Genomic DNA, 14,852 nt, shown 5'->3' with positions numbered 1-14,852 from the left:
CTAGATAGAGGTTAAAGGAGGCATAGTAGAGGTACTTGAGAAATCCTGGAATGAGGTTACTGTGACCTGTTTGCCATCGGGCTCCAGCTGCACTTCTTAGGACATGGAGAAGTTTATGTTCTTGGAGGAGTGTGGGGTGTCTGAGCTTCAGAATTTGACTTGCCATATTGGGCAAAATTAATTTAAGTTGGGCACTCTCCCAAGGGCCCAGGTTGACTTATTGGATTCAGGTTCACTTTGCTATTAGTTGCTCATCTCCTGCAGTTTTCTCCATTTGGGCCAAAAGTCCTCCAGGGCTACCATGGTCTTATGTTGGCCATTGAACCCTATGTGGAGAGCTGTGGGCTAGACCGGTGGTTGGCGGACCACTGGTGGTCCATGAGGTCCGAAAGGTTGCTGACCGCTGGGCTAGAGTATAATGCTCCATAGGCAAACAGGTTTTAGAAGATGATATTGCATATCTTTTTAAAATATATATATTTTTATTGATTCAGAGAGGAAGAGAGGGAGAGAGAGATAGAAACATCAATAATGAGAGAGAATCATTGATTGACTGCCTCCTGCACGCCTCCTACTGGGGATCGAGCCCACAACCAGGCATATGCCCTTGACCAGAATCGAACCTGGGACCCTTCAGTCCACAGGCCGACATTGTGCCAAACCAGCTAGGGCGTATTGCATATCTTAAGAGCATTTCTCTTGCTATGGCCTTTTGTCTTTCCCCTTTGTGTCTATAGTCCATGGGCTTTCTCTTTTTCAGCATCCTTGTGCCTAGTTTCCATGCCATCTTGTCTATATTTCCAGAGCTCCTCACCCCAGGAACCAAAAGACCCAACTCATTTGCCATCTGTACTACTTCTCTGATCTTCCATAGCTCCGAAACACAATGCAGGGCTTCTTCTCACTCAACTCTTTCCGGGTTTGTTCTGCAGCTGTGGAGTTTGAATGTTAGTGTTTAAACAAGCTGGTATTACACAGGAAATGGCCACCTCCACAGGCCCCTGCAGGCTTGTAACATGGGGTCATTGTACTTGATATTAATCACCAGTCAGCCTGTTCCCCCAGTAAAAAAAAAAAAAAGAAGGGGTGTGTGAGGGCTCAGTCTTCCTTAGACTTGCCAGAGGATGGCCTGAGCCTTGGTTAGGCCTTAGTACTCCACTCTCCACACTGTCTGCCCCCTCAGTCACGCCCTGTATGGAGCTTGCAGAAAAGGTCCCACCCGACCTCTTCCCTATAAAGCTGGCAGAGCTGCCTTTTGTTCTGAGTTCTAGGAAGGAGATAGATTGTTGTGGTATAACTTCCCTCACATATCTCATGCCTTCATCTTTCAGAGCATGTTGTAGTCGAATAACATCTTACATGAGAAAACGCCAAAATTGTAGAAACACAGAAATCCGCTGGTCCACCTGAGACCAGGGCTTCTCCGTTCCTTGGACTGAAGCTACTTTTCTTATGTTGTTTGCAAAACTAACTCCAGCCTGAAGGGTTAATCTGATTCCCTAAGCCAATATCCCCCAAACAACCAGCCAAGAGTGTGTGTTGGTTCATTTCTGTGAAATGTGTTTCCCCAGTCACCTGGGCTGGCCTGGGCTGCATTGTATCGGCCAGCAGCTGCACTGCACTCAAACTGACAGCTACATTAAACCTTGGAATTCTGGGGCAATAAAAAGTAAATTAACTCTTATTTTTTTCCTTTCCTGGTGGAGTAAGTGAATGCATGTCTGTGGAGAAGTGAGTGAGCCTTGGTCCTGAGTGCATACCTCTAACTAGCCACTGCTGGTCTGTCCCAAGCTATAGGATCTGGTGTCCAGCCCGGGGTCTGCTTTCCTGGTGTGTGGTGTGTTCTGTGGGGTTGGGCCACTGGGTCACCCTACAGCTGCTGATCCCTGCTCACTAATCACATCACAGCTGCTGAGAGGCTCCCTTGCCACCATTCTGAGAGCCATAAACGGACTCATTGGACTCAGTTTCATACTCTCTGTCTGCTTTGTGTCTGCTAGGTGAAGAATGCACCCTAGCTTTAGTGGGATTTTGTGGGCTCTGGGAGCTTCCCCAAAATATGACTGGGGACCAGAACAAGCCAGAGGGACTTGCCTGAGCCCATAGCACTCTAGAGGGTTCATTTAGAACCAAGTTGGTTTGCAATTGACTGGAAAACCTTTTGATGTGTCATTTCCAAAGCATTTCTAAAAGATTGGGAGCTGTTTAAAGCTCCTCAGAGCCACCAGAATTTTACTTTGGGCTACTCAGCCCAGGCCAACCTTGAATCCTTAGACTCCAAGGGCTGCTGTGGAGTGAAGGTTGGAAGGCACTCCTAACTGGGATAAGGAACTAGAGCAGGAAAAAGCTAAGCTTTTCCCCTTCTACTCAGGAAACCCTGTGTTCACCCACGAAACTGCCCTCTCAGCCCGGAGGCCTGATTGGGGTAAGCTGAGGTGATGATATTCCCCAGGTTCCAGGAATTACCTCATCCTTTTGCAAATATCTTAACTTTGGGGTTTAGGCATCTCACCTCTTCCTTTGAGTGTTAGTTTCCTAACACTCCCCTCTTCCCTGCCCTCTGTGGAGAGTCACCATATGGCCCATGGGTGCCTAGTTAGTTGTGTTCTTGTCTATGGTGCCACTTTATATTTCTGAGTTGGGGACTCAGGACACACCCTATGTCTTCTGGCACCAGCTGCTGTCTTACACATCAACACTGTGGTAGGAGCTCTCATCCACTTCATTTTTGCAGGGAGTCTTAAGATTTTGGCACAAGGTGGGTGGGTAGTAATGGGCAGAGGGCAGATGTGGGCAGGGGTCCCTTGTGGTGGCCAACAATCTCTGGGAGGAGTCAGTTTTGGTTTATCTGAGCCGTAGGGGACCGGGGAGCATGGTAATGAGAACCACATGGTATCACATATTTCTTCTCTTGCATCCAAGATGGTAGGGGTAAGAGGATAAGAGAGGGATGTGGGGCCTCCCACTGTGGCAGCCATGGGTAATTTTCTGCTGCCTCTCCCTGGCTGGGGATGCTGCTGCCCACACCTCCCACCCCCAACTACATCCTGAAGCAGCCTTGACCTGCACAGCACCAACCAAGGCCCCCAAGCCAAGAATTCAGCTGGGAGACTTTTCACCTTCTTCCTTCTCACTGTCGTCTTTCCTGTTTATTTTCCAAATTGCTGCTCTGCAGCCGAGCAGTGCCTGTTGGCCAGAGCTCACCAGCGCTGTGGGATCAGACTCAGGCAGTGGGCTCAAGTGGCCAGCAGGGCACTGGGGGAGGAAGCGGGGAGCTGGAAGAGCCTCCCTGTGCGTCTCCCATGGGCAGCGCTAACCTCGGAGGCGGCCCTGAGCAGCCCTATCACATCCGGTGCTTGTCTCTGCAGCCGGGACTGGAGGATAAACTATCAGAGCTGTGGGGCAGTGTATCATTCCTCTTATTATTTTCTTCTCTGCAGATGGGGTCGTGGAAAGTTCAGTTCCTTTTAACCCTCGAAGTTCTGTTTATTCTACAGCTGGTAGCCTGAATGCGCGTTTCCCATTACATCACAAAGGGGCTCAGGCAGATCTCTGCACAGAAACGTGTTGCAACTGTTTATTTTTTTCCATATTTAAACATTTCTGACAGCCAAACCCAGCTGAGCCAAAAGATGGAGCTTTGTGAATGAGTCTGGTTGTTGGTGTCTGTGCAGAGGGAGGCTTTAAAAAACCCTTGCCCCTCCGGTGATTCTTCCCAAACACGTTCTTTTTCCTGGGCAAAGCCTGTGAAGCGAGTTACTTCTGCTGTACACGTGTGTTGATTATGTGCCGTTGTGTGATTAATGGGGCTGTGTTCCGCCTGGTTCCCAGGACACTCTTGAAAACAAGATGTTTCATTTCATTGCCTTTTCCTAGTGCAGTGATTACAGTAAATAAACCAGTGCAGGCTCCTTCCACCTGGATCCAGTCAGGGAGTCCCCACACCTCTGCTCCATTTTCTCTTCCAGCTTCGCCTTCAATAGCATGTCCCTTGAATGCCCTCCTTTCTGCCATCCCCCCAAGTTCCTAGCCTCCAGGAGCAACAACTTGCTTAGGTCTGAAGCCCCTCCTTAGCAGATTTGGCTCATGCGCAGTAACTCGTCTGGGAAGATTCCAGGGTGTATCTCATTCATATACCTCTCTTTGCTTCTTGCCTCTTGTCACTTCACCTCTTGAACCAAATTGTAAAGCTTTTTCTTTGTAATTCTTTTACGGGTCTCACTCCTTTTGGAGTACAATTTAGCATCCATAGGGTACTTGCCTCTTCCAGCCTCCCTGGTTAGGTTGTCCTCTGGGGAAGAAACCTAAGTCTGTGGACTTGGCAGGCCCTGGATCTGGCCATTTTGACTATTTAAGCTTGTCTTGGGCTTGTCAAAAGAAAGTTGTAAGGATCCTTAGCTCCCATCAAAAGAGGAACCTGAACCACAGGAGATTTTTGGCAGTTGATGGTGACAGAGAATTGAACCTTTTTATAATTCTGCCCTGGAGTTTGAACAGGGGAGAACCAGATTTTGCATTTTCAAGATTTATTCTCAGGTTCAGCCAGGACCTGATGATATGCAATTAGGATGACCATCCATTCCAGTCTGCCCAGGACTGAGGTGTTTCTGGGAGTGTGGGGCTTTAAAAGCTAACACTAGGATAGTTCCAGGCAAACCATAATGTTGATTACCCTATGTCTAATTTTCTACAATCGAAAGAAAGGAGAGGGAATAGGATGGCCAAGATAGTGCTGATACGGTTCAGCTGCTGAAATGAATGGGAAGCGTGGCAGGCCAGGAATGAGGTTTTTGTTGGATGTGTATTTAATTGTTTTTCTGCTTATATATAGGAAGAGATTTCTAAAGCATTATAAGACGGGAAAAAGCCCACAAACACATGACTTCCCTGGTGTGACTAGCCCCTCTGGCTGTGCAAGAGGAGGGAAGATTGGCGCTCTGTAGCTGTCTGTATGGCATATACTTGGCTGGACAGGAGTGGGGGAATTCTGGGAGCTGCCTCAGGCACTGGGTGTCCAGAGTGTTTGAGTAAGTGTCTTAGGCACACTGTCTGGAAAGGTGACAGGACCTGCATTAGGCAACTGATTCTCTAAATTCTTCTCTCTCTCTCTGGTTAGTATTAAAAACTCCCCCTAATCAATTTTAACTTTATACGGATGGACATACATTCACCAGATTGCTGCCAAGGGTGCAATTTTGTATCCTAGTTTTTGGGGTAAGATTTTCTGGCGGATGCCAGCCATAGACAACATTTGCCATAGGTACTTCCCTATTCACAAGTGCTTAGAATACTTGAACTGGTCCCTCTTTAGAGCTGCTCTTCTTTTCTTACCTTATTTCTCACAGGGTTGCTGTGGATGTGTGGTCGATGCTGGCTGATTTCTGTAACATATTGACTGCGGTGAATCAGTCTGAGGTGCCACTGTACAAGGACCCGGACGATGACCTCACCCTTCTTATTCTGGAAGAGGATCGGCTTCTCTCGGGCTTTGTCCCCTTGCTGGCTGCCCCTCAGGATCCCTGCTACGTGGAGAAAACCTCGGATAAGGTCAGCCCCAGGCCAAACATCACTCCCCATTCACCCTTCCTCTTAATTCTCCAGACTTTTTTATTCTTGGGAAGTTTTCTGTGCAAACGGAACATGATTAAGTCATTGAGAAGGGTGTTAAGGGAAAATATCGACCTTTTAGCCGCTGACATCCAGCTCTGTGTCCTGAAAAAAAAAAAGCCCTCTCGACTTCCTTTGGTGTGTGTGTGTGCTTGCTGGCATGTTGTATATACGATCGTTTCCTCACTTGTTTAAATAGTCCAGCTTGTGTTGGCAGTGCTCTCACTCAACTCCAAATGGTTTGCATCATGCTTAAAGCACCCTCCTTCCTCCCCCCTCCTCCTTCCCCCCAGCCACAAAACTCTGCACTAGGAAAACAGCCAGGGCTTTTTCCCTTTTCTAAGGAGGGGAGTGATAAATAGGTGACTAGAGAGAAGCAGACACCATGTGTTAACTTACAAAAAAAACTTTTAGGAATATGAAGCATTCCCCATTCGTTGCCTGGTTTCTATTTTTCTTCCTCTGAGGACTGATTTAACCTGAACTTTTTTCTTGTCTGTCTGTTTATAGAAAACAAAGTCCATTGCTGTTGCCCTGGTGGGGACTGTGGAACTTAGTCTCTGTTTAACAGTTGTGTCTTTGGCCAGGTGCAGAGAGTAAGGCAGTACATCTTGCTTTACATTCCCGTGTAATAGTTGCTAGACTGGGGAAGTAGCACCCACCGACCCTAGGAGCAGAGTCTCCTGTGCTGTGCAGGAGAATCCTGTGACTGAGCCCTCTGTGGAGTTGTTAGCATTGTTTCCTGGGAGAGAGGCCTTTGGGGAAGAGTCCACACATGGCTCCTCAGAAAAAAGTCTTTTGACTTAGATGAAGTATGTATAGAGATGTGGGTAGATTTTTTTTTAAGACAGTAAAAACTAAATTCCAGACAAATATAAGATATTTTATATTGAATATAAATTACAAATATAAGATATTACAAATATAAGATATTTTATATTGAATATAAAAAATTTTAAAGTTGTTCTTAGTAAAAAAAAAAACAGTATAAGTTCCTTGTAGACAAGTAAAAAGAACATTTATTTACAACCCCTCTACCCAGAGGTTACATCACTGTTATTTTTCCTGATCATACATAATCATATTTGACTAATAATATACACATACACTTTTTTAAAAATAAAACTGGGAGTCATATTATACGTACTATTTGTAATCTTTTTTTTTTTACTTAATATTTTTAATGTATTTTTATATGGAATCATTTATATAATCCCTTAATATTCTTTTATATGCCAATTATTTCTTTAACCCATTTTTGCTTCATTGAACCAAAGGATTGTTCCCAATTTTTGCACTATCAATAGTGAAGTAATTCCTTATAGCAGAATTTTTTATATATATTCCCTTTGGTTAAATTTCTGTAAGTAGATAAAAGTTCTAGACATTGGCATACCAAAAGTCCATATTCTTTGGATGCATTTAATGGCTAGTAGATTTTGGGAATGTGAAAGCAAAAAAAAATATTTATTTTATGCTTTTCCAATGAAAAGTTGGAATGAAATCTTGCTCTTCTAGTTTCAGAAGGGAATAAGAATAGGGAGTTGTAGTACGTGAGACTGAGGACAGCTTACACAATGTTTACACTTTGTAAAAGATGTTCAGTTAGAAGAGAAACTGGAAAACCCTGGCTTGAGTCAGGGGATCCTGGTACTATTCTTATGTGATCACAAGGTGGTCTTGACTTCAAGGATGCTTTTGAGGGTTAGCTCTTGAGTTAGCTATATTTTAGTGCAGAACAAGAAGGAGTCCTAATTAGCATCAGACTTCCTAAGCTCTATGTTCTCATCAGCTCTCCCCGTGTTAGTGTATGATACATGTATATAAGATAGTATATAATATGATATGATATAATACGATATATTTGTGATAAGTATATGATCTAACCAGAGAAGAACACAGAGCCAGCTGTTCATGCCCTCTACCTGTAGTAGTGATTGCCAGCAGTTGTCACTCATTGAGACTAAGGTCGATCTCTGCTTTAGGGATTGTGAAATAGGCATGTCAAATATAACATCTCCAAATCCAGACTCCTGAATTTTTCTTTCCCAAACCTGATCTTTCTTTAGAGTCTTCGCATCTTGGTAAATGGCAACTTCGACTTTTGAGTTGCTCATATGAAAATTCTTGGGGTTATTCTTGGTTCCTCTCTCTTTCTCACACCTCCATAACTAATCCATCAGCAATTCATGCCTCTTCACTTTCAAAATAAATGCAGCTACAGCTCGTTCTTACCACTACTCACTCTAGTTAATTCATCAAAATGCCTTCTAACTGGTTTCTCTAGTTCATCCCTCCTCTTACTCCCCAGTCAGTTTTCAGCTCAGCAGCTGGAATGATCTTTTTGAAACATGAATAAGATCATGTCACGTCTCTGTTTAAAACCTTCTGATGGCTGTTCCTCTCACTTAGAATAAAAGCCAAAGTTTTAACGGCAGCCTACAATGCCCTCAATGATTTGACGCTACCTACACCCTCTTAACTATCTGACCTCAGCTCCTACTGCTCCGCATACCCAACATACTATAGTCACATTTGCATCCCTGCTGTTCCTCAAAGATGCCTAAGAATCTTTGCACTTGCTTTCCTCTTAACCTGGGACAAACACTCTGTCCCCACATAGCTGTGTGGCTCTCTTACTCCCTTTTAAATGCCACCTTGTTAGAGAGGTCTTCCCTAGTTACTCAATATAAGATGTTACCCACCTTTCTTTTTCTTTCATTCTGCTTTTTTCTTCATGGCTGGAAAAAAATAACATCTCTTGAATATCTAGTGTGTATCAGCCCCTGGCCTAGGTATTTCATTAAGTCCTCACAATAAGCCTACCAAATAAGTGCTAGTACCTTCATTTTTTTTTTTAAAGAGGTGACTGAAGCTCAAGAGAAGAGGAGAATGATGAACTCATGGATTATCTCCATGCCTCTTCTGGAAGATTAGTATAGATGTGTCAGAGAGAGTCCTTAGGAACTTGACCTTTTAAAAATCTGAAAATGGTAGACATTTTCTCCAGCTTCTTGTGTTCACTCCCAAGAAATGTAAAATATCTCAAGGACTCTTCAGTAACAGCAACATGGGCAATGTCATTGCTGGTCAAAATTAATCACAAGTTTGGTCTGGCCTTGATGCTCATTCAACAGATAATTACTGAACATGCCTACATTACACTGTCTTACACATACAAAATGAAAGATCCGTATGTATAAGGCAGAGATCCTCCTAGTTTGGGAGGCAGTTTGTGGCAAATACAACCATATGAGAAGCAACATAAGTTAATTTGAACCTATAATTAAGGATGAACTCTTGAAATTTTGTTGAGCTTATAGTATCTCAAGACTTTGCTTAAGGAGTACTGATTTGGCATTAACATGTTGTTGTATTTCCAAACATGTTCTATGGCACTCCAGTTTTGTAAGTTCTTAATTGTTGGATGAATGACCCTGTAAGTTAGGGTACAGCAGTGTTAAACAGGACCCATTGCTACAAGACTTCTTGGAGGTTTTTAATATAGCATACATTGTGAGAAGGATAGCTTTTGCAGTCTCTTCCAAACTTGCTTCACTCTTAATCTTTTTGATTTACTAAGCACCTTTAAGGATTAGTGTTCTGCCTAAAATAAGAAAATCTTAGTAGAAAACCCAGATATGAGATAAGCAAGCAGTGAGAAAACAGGTTGCTATTGGGATTATCTAGAAGTAAGGAAAGGAGTACATATTAGTCGAAAAGCAATAGAGTGGAGCTGGTTACATTTTGAGAGAAACATCACATTGCAGATTTGAAACCAATTAGAGCCAACTAGGGGGAAGAAAGTGATCTTAAATTCATTGAGTGGCTGCTAGGCACCCAATTCCAGAGGTTAAGTAGCACATTCAAGGTCATATGGCTAGTAAGGAAATCTAGATTAGAACCCTTATTGGTATCACTTTAAAACTTCATGTTTTGATGAATGATTTGATGTCTGGGATTTGCTTCAGAACAATCTGTGGAGGGGGCTAGATAGGAATATTAATGAAAAAAGGTCATATTATTACTAAATATCAATCATTATTATTGATAACATATTGATCATTATTACTAAATCTGAGTACATGATATCATTATATTCTACTTTTGTATATGTATGAGTTGTCCATAATAACAAGTTTTAAAAGAAGTAATAAATAGCCATCCTGAAAACAAAACAAGTAAAACTCTTGTCCTTCCTGCCATATTATACTAGTAGCGCTTAAGTGATTGAAAAGTAATCAAACCACCTATAGTAATAAAAGCATAATATGCTAATTAGACTGGACGTCCTTCTGGACAACCTTCCGGACGAAGCCAGGGTGCGAGGGAAGCCCGGGTCCCAGGCACCTGCCATTAGCCAAAGGGAAGCCCGGGTCCCAGGGGCCATAGGGAAGCCGGTGCTGGCAGCTGGGGGAAGGAAGGCCTACTCTTGCACGAATTTTGTGCATTGGGTCTCTAGTAATAATAATAAAGTTAAGCTGTTGCAATCACTAATCATGGTCTAGGCACAGTGCTAACCTATTTACATGCATTTCTCATTGAAACCCCAACAACCCTATATGTCAGTGGTTCTCAACCTTCCTAATGCCGCAACCCTTTAATACAGTTCCTCATGTTGTGGTGACCGCCAATTTCATTGTTACAAATTGAACATAATTAAAGCATAGTGATTAATCACAAAAACAATATGTAATTATATATGTGTTTTCTGATGGTCTTAGGCAACCCCTGTGAAAGGGTTGTTCAACCCCCAAAGGGGTCGCGACCCACAGGTTGAGAACTGCTGCTATAGGCAGATAGGAAAAGTGATTAAAAAACGAACTGTTTTAGGAGAAAGATGTTGAGTTCATGTTGTGCCTTAATATAAAAAAAGCTTAATTATCATCATCAAAAAATATGCATGTGACTGTATAGCTATAGGCGATACTAAACAAGGATCTATTTAGCAACAGGCCCATCTTTCCTTAGGCTCTAAAGCTCTAGTTACTTAATGGATACCAAAGCATTTATTTTATAAGTGGGGATAAGCATTACTCATTTTAGCATCCTCAGCTAGATTAATCTTCTGTGATATTCTTTGTTTCTCTCCATATTATTGTCTGACCAAGAAGTAAGTGAAGAACTTCCCAACAAGCTAATGCTGGGGCCACTCTTTGGCTTGATAGAGAATAAATTATTTTACATTGTAAGGTCAGTTGTAAGTCTCACATCCCATCCCAATCATCCTTACAGTCATCTTTGCTTTCTGTCTGGATGTGGAATCCCAGGAAACTTTTTCATTAAAAATATATGTAGTTGTGCTATGCCGCTGTGGCTCAGTGGTTGAGTGTTGGCCTATGAACCAATAGGTCACAGTTCGATTCCCCGTCAGGGCACATGCCAGGGTTGTGGGCTTGATCCCCAATGTGGGGTGTGCAAGAGGCAGCTGACCGATGATTCTTTCTCATCATTGATGTTTCTATCTATCTCTCCCTCTCCCTTCCTCTCTGAAACCAATAAAAAATATATTAAAAAAAATAAGTTTAGAGTATCTGACTTTCAGTGACTCCACTCTCTAACCTAAAATAAAGTAAATTAAAATGTGTATTTGAGGTTAAATGAGGCTTAAATTATCCAACTTTTGGAAGCACTAGCTTATCTGCTTATTTATTTATTAAATGACATTTTGGGCATATTGTTTGTTGTCACCACCCTAAAGGGAGTGAGAAGGAAGCCAGGTGGTGTGCATCTCAATAAATGAATTTATTTTCTACATTTCCTGTTTTATATATAGTAGAGCTACTATACCAGAGCTAGTTTCCCTTGTGCAGCCTTTGTTTCACATAAATGATATGGCAATTTCTGACCTCCTTCCTAGAGCTGTGGCCTCTCATATCAAGAAGAAATTCTGCTCTCTAGCCACTTCCTTTGGACCTCTTTGAACTGTTGATTATGAGTGGTACTACTTTGTAGCAGTGAAAAAACTTCCAAGTAGTGTTCTGCATCTGCCCCGTGTCCTCGCACTTTGTGGTAGGCAGACTTTGTAGTAGGTAAACCAAAGGTGACCCACGTTTTAATCCCTGAAACCTGTTAAATGTAACCTTACAAGGCAAAAGGGCCTTGTGTGTGAGATTAAATTAAAGCTCTTGAGATTGGAAAATGATCCTAGGTTATCCGGGTGTAATCATAAGGGTCCTTATGAGGAGGTAGGGGTGTCTGAGTCAGAAAAAGGAGATGTGATGATAGAACCAGAGGTCACACAAAGAGATTTGGAGATGGTATGCTGCTGGCCTTGAAGATGGAGAAAGGGATCGTGAGCCAAGGAATGCAGGTGGCCTCTAGATGCTAGAAAAGGCAAGGATATACATTCTCCCATAGAGCCTCCAAAAAGAACACAGTCTTGTCAACACCTTGGTTTTAGGAATTCTGACTTCCAGAACTGCAAAATAATAAATTATATTGTTTTAAGTCATTAAATGTGTGGTAATTTATTATAGCAGCAGTATGAAACTAATACACCCTTCAAACTGGAGAATTTTGCCAGGCTTTTCATTGTTTACTTCTCCTGCAGCTTTCTTTTTCTTTTAACCTTTTTAATTATGAAATAAAAATATGAAAATGCAGACAATGAAGACTCATCACAAAGTGAGCAATGGTATAATCACCAAGCAGGTAAAGAAATAGAATGAGCCCTGGCCAGTTTGGCTCAGTGGATAGTGTCAGCCCTTGGACTGAAAGGTCAGGGATGAAGGGTCCCAAGTTTGATTCTGGTCAAGAATGTACATCAGTTGCAGGCTCGATCCCTGTCTCTGGTCAGAGGCGCACCCATCACATCGATGTTTCTCTCAGTCTCTCCCTCTCCCTTCTATTCTCTCTAGAGATCAATGGGAAAATATCCTCGGGTAAGGATTAACAACAAAACAAAAAGAAATTGAATGAGACAAAGGTGATTAATTACCAGTTCCATTCAGTTTATGTTGGAGGTCCTAGCCAGTACAGTAAGATAAAAAAAGAAATGAAGTATTAAAAAGATGATTGAAAAAGAAAAAAGTAAAGCTATCTTTATTTGCAAATAATGTGGTACATGCTTAGAAAATCCAAAAGAAAATAAGGATAAATCATTAGAATTAATAAGTGCACTTAACATAGTTGCTGGAGCCCTAGCTGGTTTGGCTCACTGGATAGAGCGTCGGCCTGGGGACTGAAGGGTCCCAGGTTCGATTTCGGTCAAGGACACGTACCTTGGTTGCAGGCACATCCCCAGTAGGGGGTGTGCAGGAGGCAGCTGATCGATGCTTCTGTCGCATCGATGTTTCTAACTCTCTATCCCTCTCTCTTCCTCTCTGTAAAAAATCAATAAAATTATTTAAAAAAAACAACATAGTTACTGGATATAAAGTCAGTATACAAAAATCAATTCCATGTTTACAAACTAACATCAAACAAAAGAAAGTTTTTTAAAAAGTTGCTTTCTTGCCGAAACCGGTTTGGCTCAGTGGATGGAGCGTCGGCTTGCGGACTGGAGGGTCCCGGGTTCGGTTCCGGTCAGGGGCATGTGCCTCGGTTGCGGGCACATCCCCAGTGGGAGATGTGCAGGAGGCAGCTGATCGGTGTTTCTCTCTCATCGATGTTTCTGGCTCTCTGTCTCTCTCCCTTCCTCTCTGTAAGAAATCAATAAAATATATTTTAAAAAAAAAGTTGCTTTCTTAAGAAGGGAAGCTGTGAATTGGCTCTTAATGACCTCCTTCTAGCTATCTATCCATCTGGCAGTAATTCTTTATGTTGATAGCAGATGGATGGCATTTTCCCATTTAATCGATATTGACTGACTGCTGTGCATCAGACACTTTTCTAAATAACAGCCATAGCAGTGAATAGTAGACAAAGGAGGGATCATGGAGTATGGGGATACACTCTGTGTAATCAGTTTGATCACTTCACTTAGGATATTGGAAGTAGAGCTACCTCAGAAGTCTGTGCTTTTTATAGTTAATTATAAAAATAACCTTTGTATTATAAAATAGGTATTCATTTTATAAATACTAGAGAAATCAAGGTTAGCAATAAGGAAAATAAAAAATTTTTGATCCTGCCCTAACTGGTTTGGCTCAGTGGATAGAGCGTTGGCCTGCGGACTGAAAGGTCCCAGGTTCGATTCCAGTCAAGGGCATGTACCTTGGTTGTGGGCACATCCCCAGTAGGGGGTGTGCAGGAGGCAGCTGATCCATGTTTCTTTCTCATCGATGTTTCTGACTCTCTATCCCTCTCCCTTCCTCTCTGTAAAAAAATCAATAAAAAATATTTTTTACAAAAAGATCCTGGATCCTTGTATAATGGTTGGATAGGTGGACAGACAGATGGACAAATATGAAATTTTTTGCTTTTTAACAGAAATAGAATCAAATTGTATATACTGTTTTGTAATCTACTTTATTCACTTAGCAATAAATATATCCTGAATGTATCCATGTTCACTTACAACATGAAGTGTAATGGCAGCATTATATCAACTTCTTTGGACATAACAAAATATTTGTTTAGTCCCCAATCATTAGACATTTTAGGAAGTTAATGATTCTTCAGTTTTATAAATGATGCCATCTCAAAAGAACTTATACAGAAATCTTTACATATTAGTTCATAAAATAAATTTTCTAAGTGGAATTAATAGGTCAAAGAGAGTATGCAGACTTTTAAGTCTTTTGATAGATAATGCTGAATTGCCCTCCAAAAAAAGTTATAACCGTTAAAATTGCAGAAAACGAGTGTCTGTGTACTAGCATTTTCACCAACCCTGAATGGTTTAATATTTTTGTAACTTTGCTAGAGATGTGCAAAAATGGCATTTTGCTGTTCTTCTTTTCATTCTTTGATTACTAATTGGGTTGATTTTTTAAAAGTTATATGTATTTTTACATATAATTATATTAAATTGCCTTATGTTCTTTGTCATTTCACCATTGGAATGCTCATTCATTTATTTCTTAATGATCTGTAAAGCTATTTGTGAATAACTTTTGAACTTCTTTTTTTAAGAAAAATAAAGGTTATATTCTAGAATAACATGCAAAAACTGTAAAAGATTACCTTCTAAAATTTTAACACTTTAAACATGCAAATCAAAAGCACATAATACAGTTTCTTAGTTTGTAAAAGCCAAATATACCTTTTTAAAGCCGAATCTACTTTCTTAAAGCCAAATCCTGCCCCGTTGGTTAGCCTGGTTAAGAAAACGTTCCCAGTGTACTTACAGACCGGGGCTT

The 14,852-nt window shown here is 41.6% G+C and overlaps 1 protein-coding gene across 3 annotated transcripts in view; it reads left to right on the top strand.

The window, feature by feature from the left end:
- The window catches only part of SMG6 (SMG6 nonsense mediated mRNA decay factor), a 242,125-nt gene that overhangs the window by 132,050 nt on the left and 95,223 nt on the right, over positions 1-14,852 (top strand). For all 3 annotated transcript variants that reach the window (XM_006768100.2, XM_015566788.1, XM_015566789.1), the window contains one exon: positions 5,346-5,547. In XM_006768100.2, coding sequence (XP_006768163.1) covers positions 5,346-5,547 — 202 coding nt within the window. The remainder of the gene's footprint in view (positions 1-5,345; positions 5,548-14,852) is intronic.

The sequence above is a fragment of the Myotis davidii genome, unplaced genomic scaffold (genome assembly GCF_000327345.1).
Source record: "Myotis davidii unplaced genomic scaffold, ASM32734v1 scaffold363, whole genome shotgun sequence".
In the NCBI taxonomy this organism is placed as follows: Eukaryota; Metazoa; Chordata; class Mammalia; order Chiroptera; family Vespertilionidae; genus Myotis; species Myotis davidii.
This window is presented reverse-complemented; position numbering and strand designations above follow the sequence as displayed.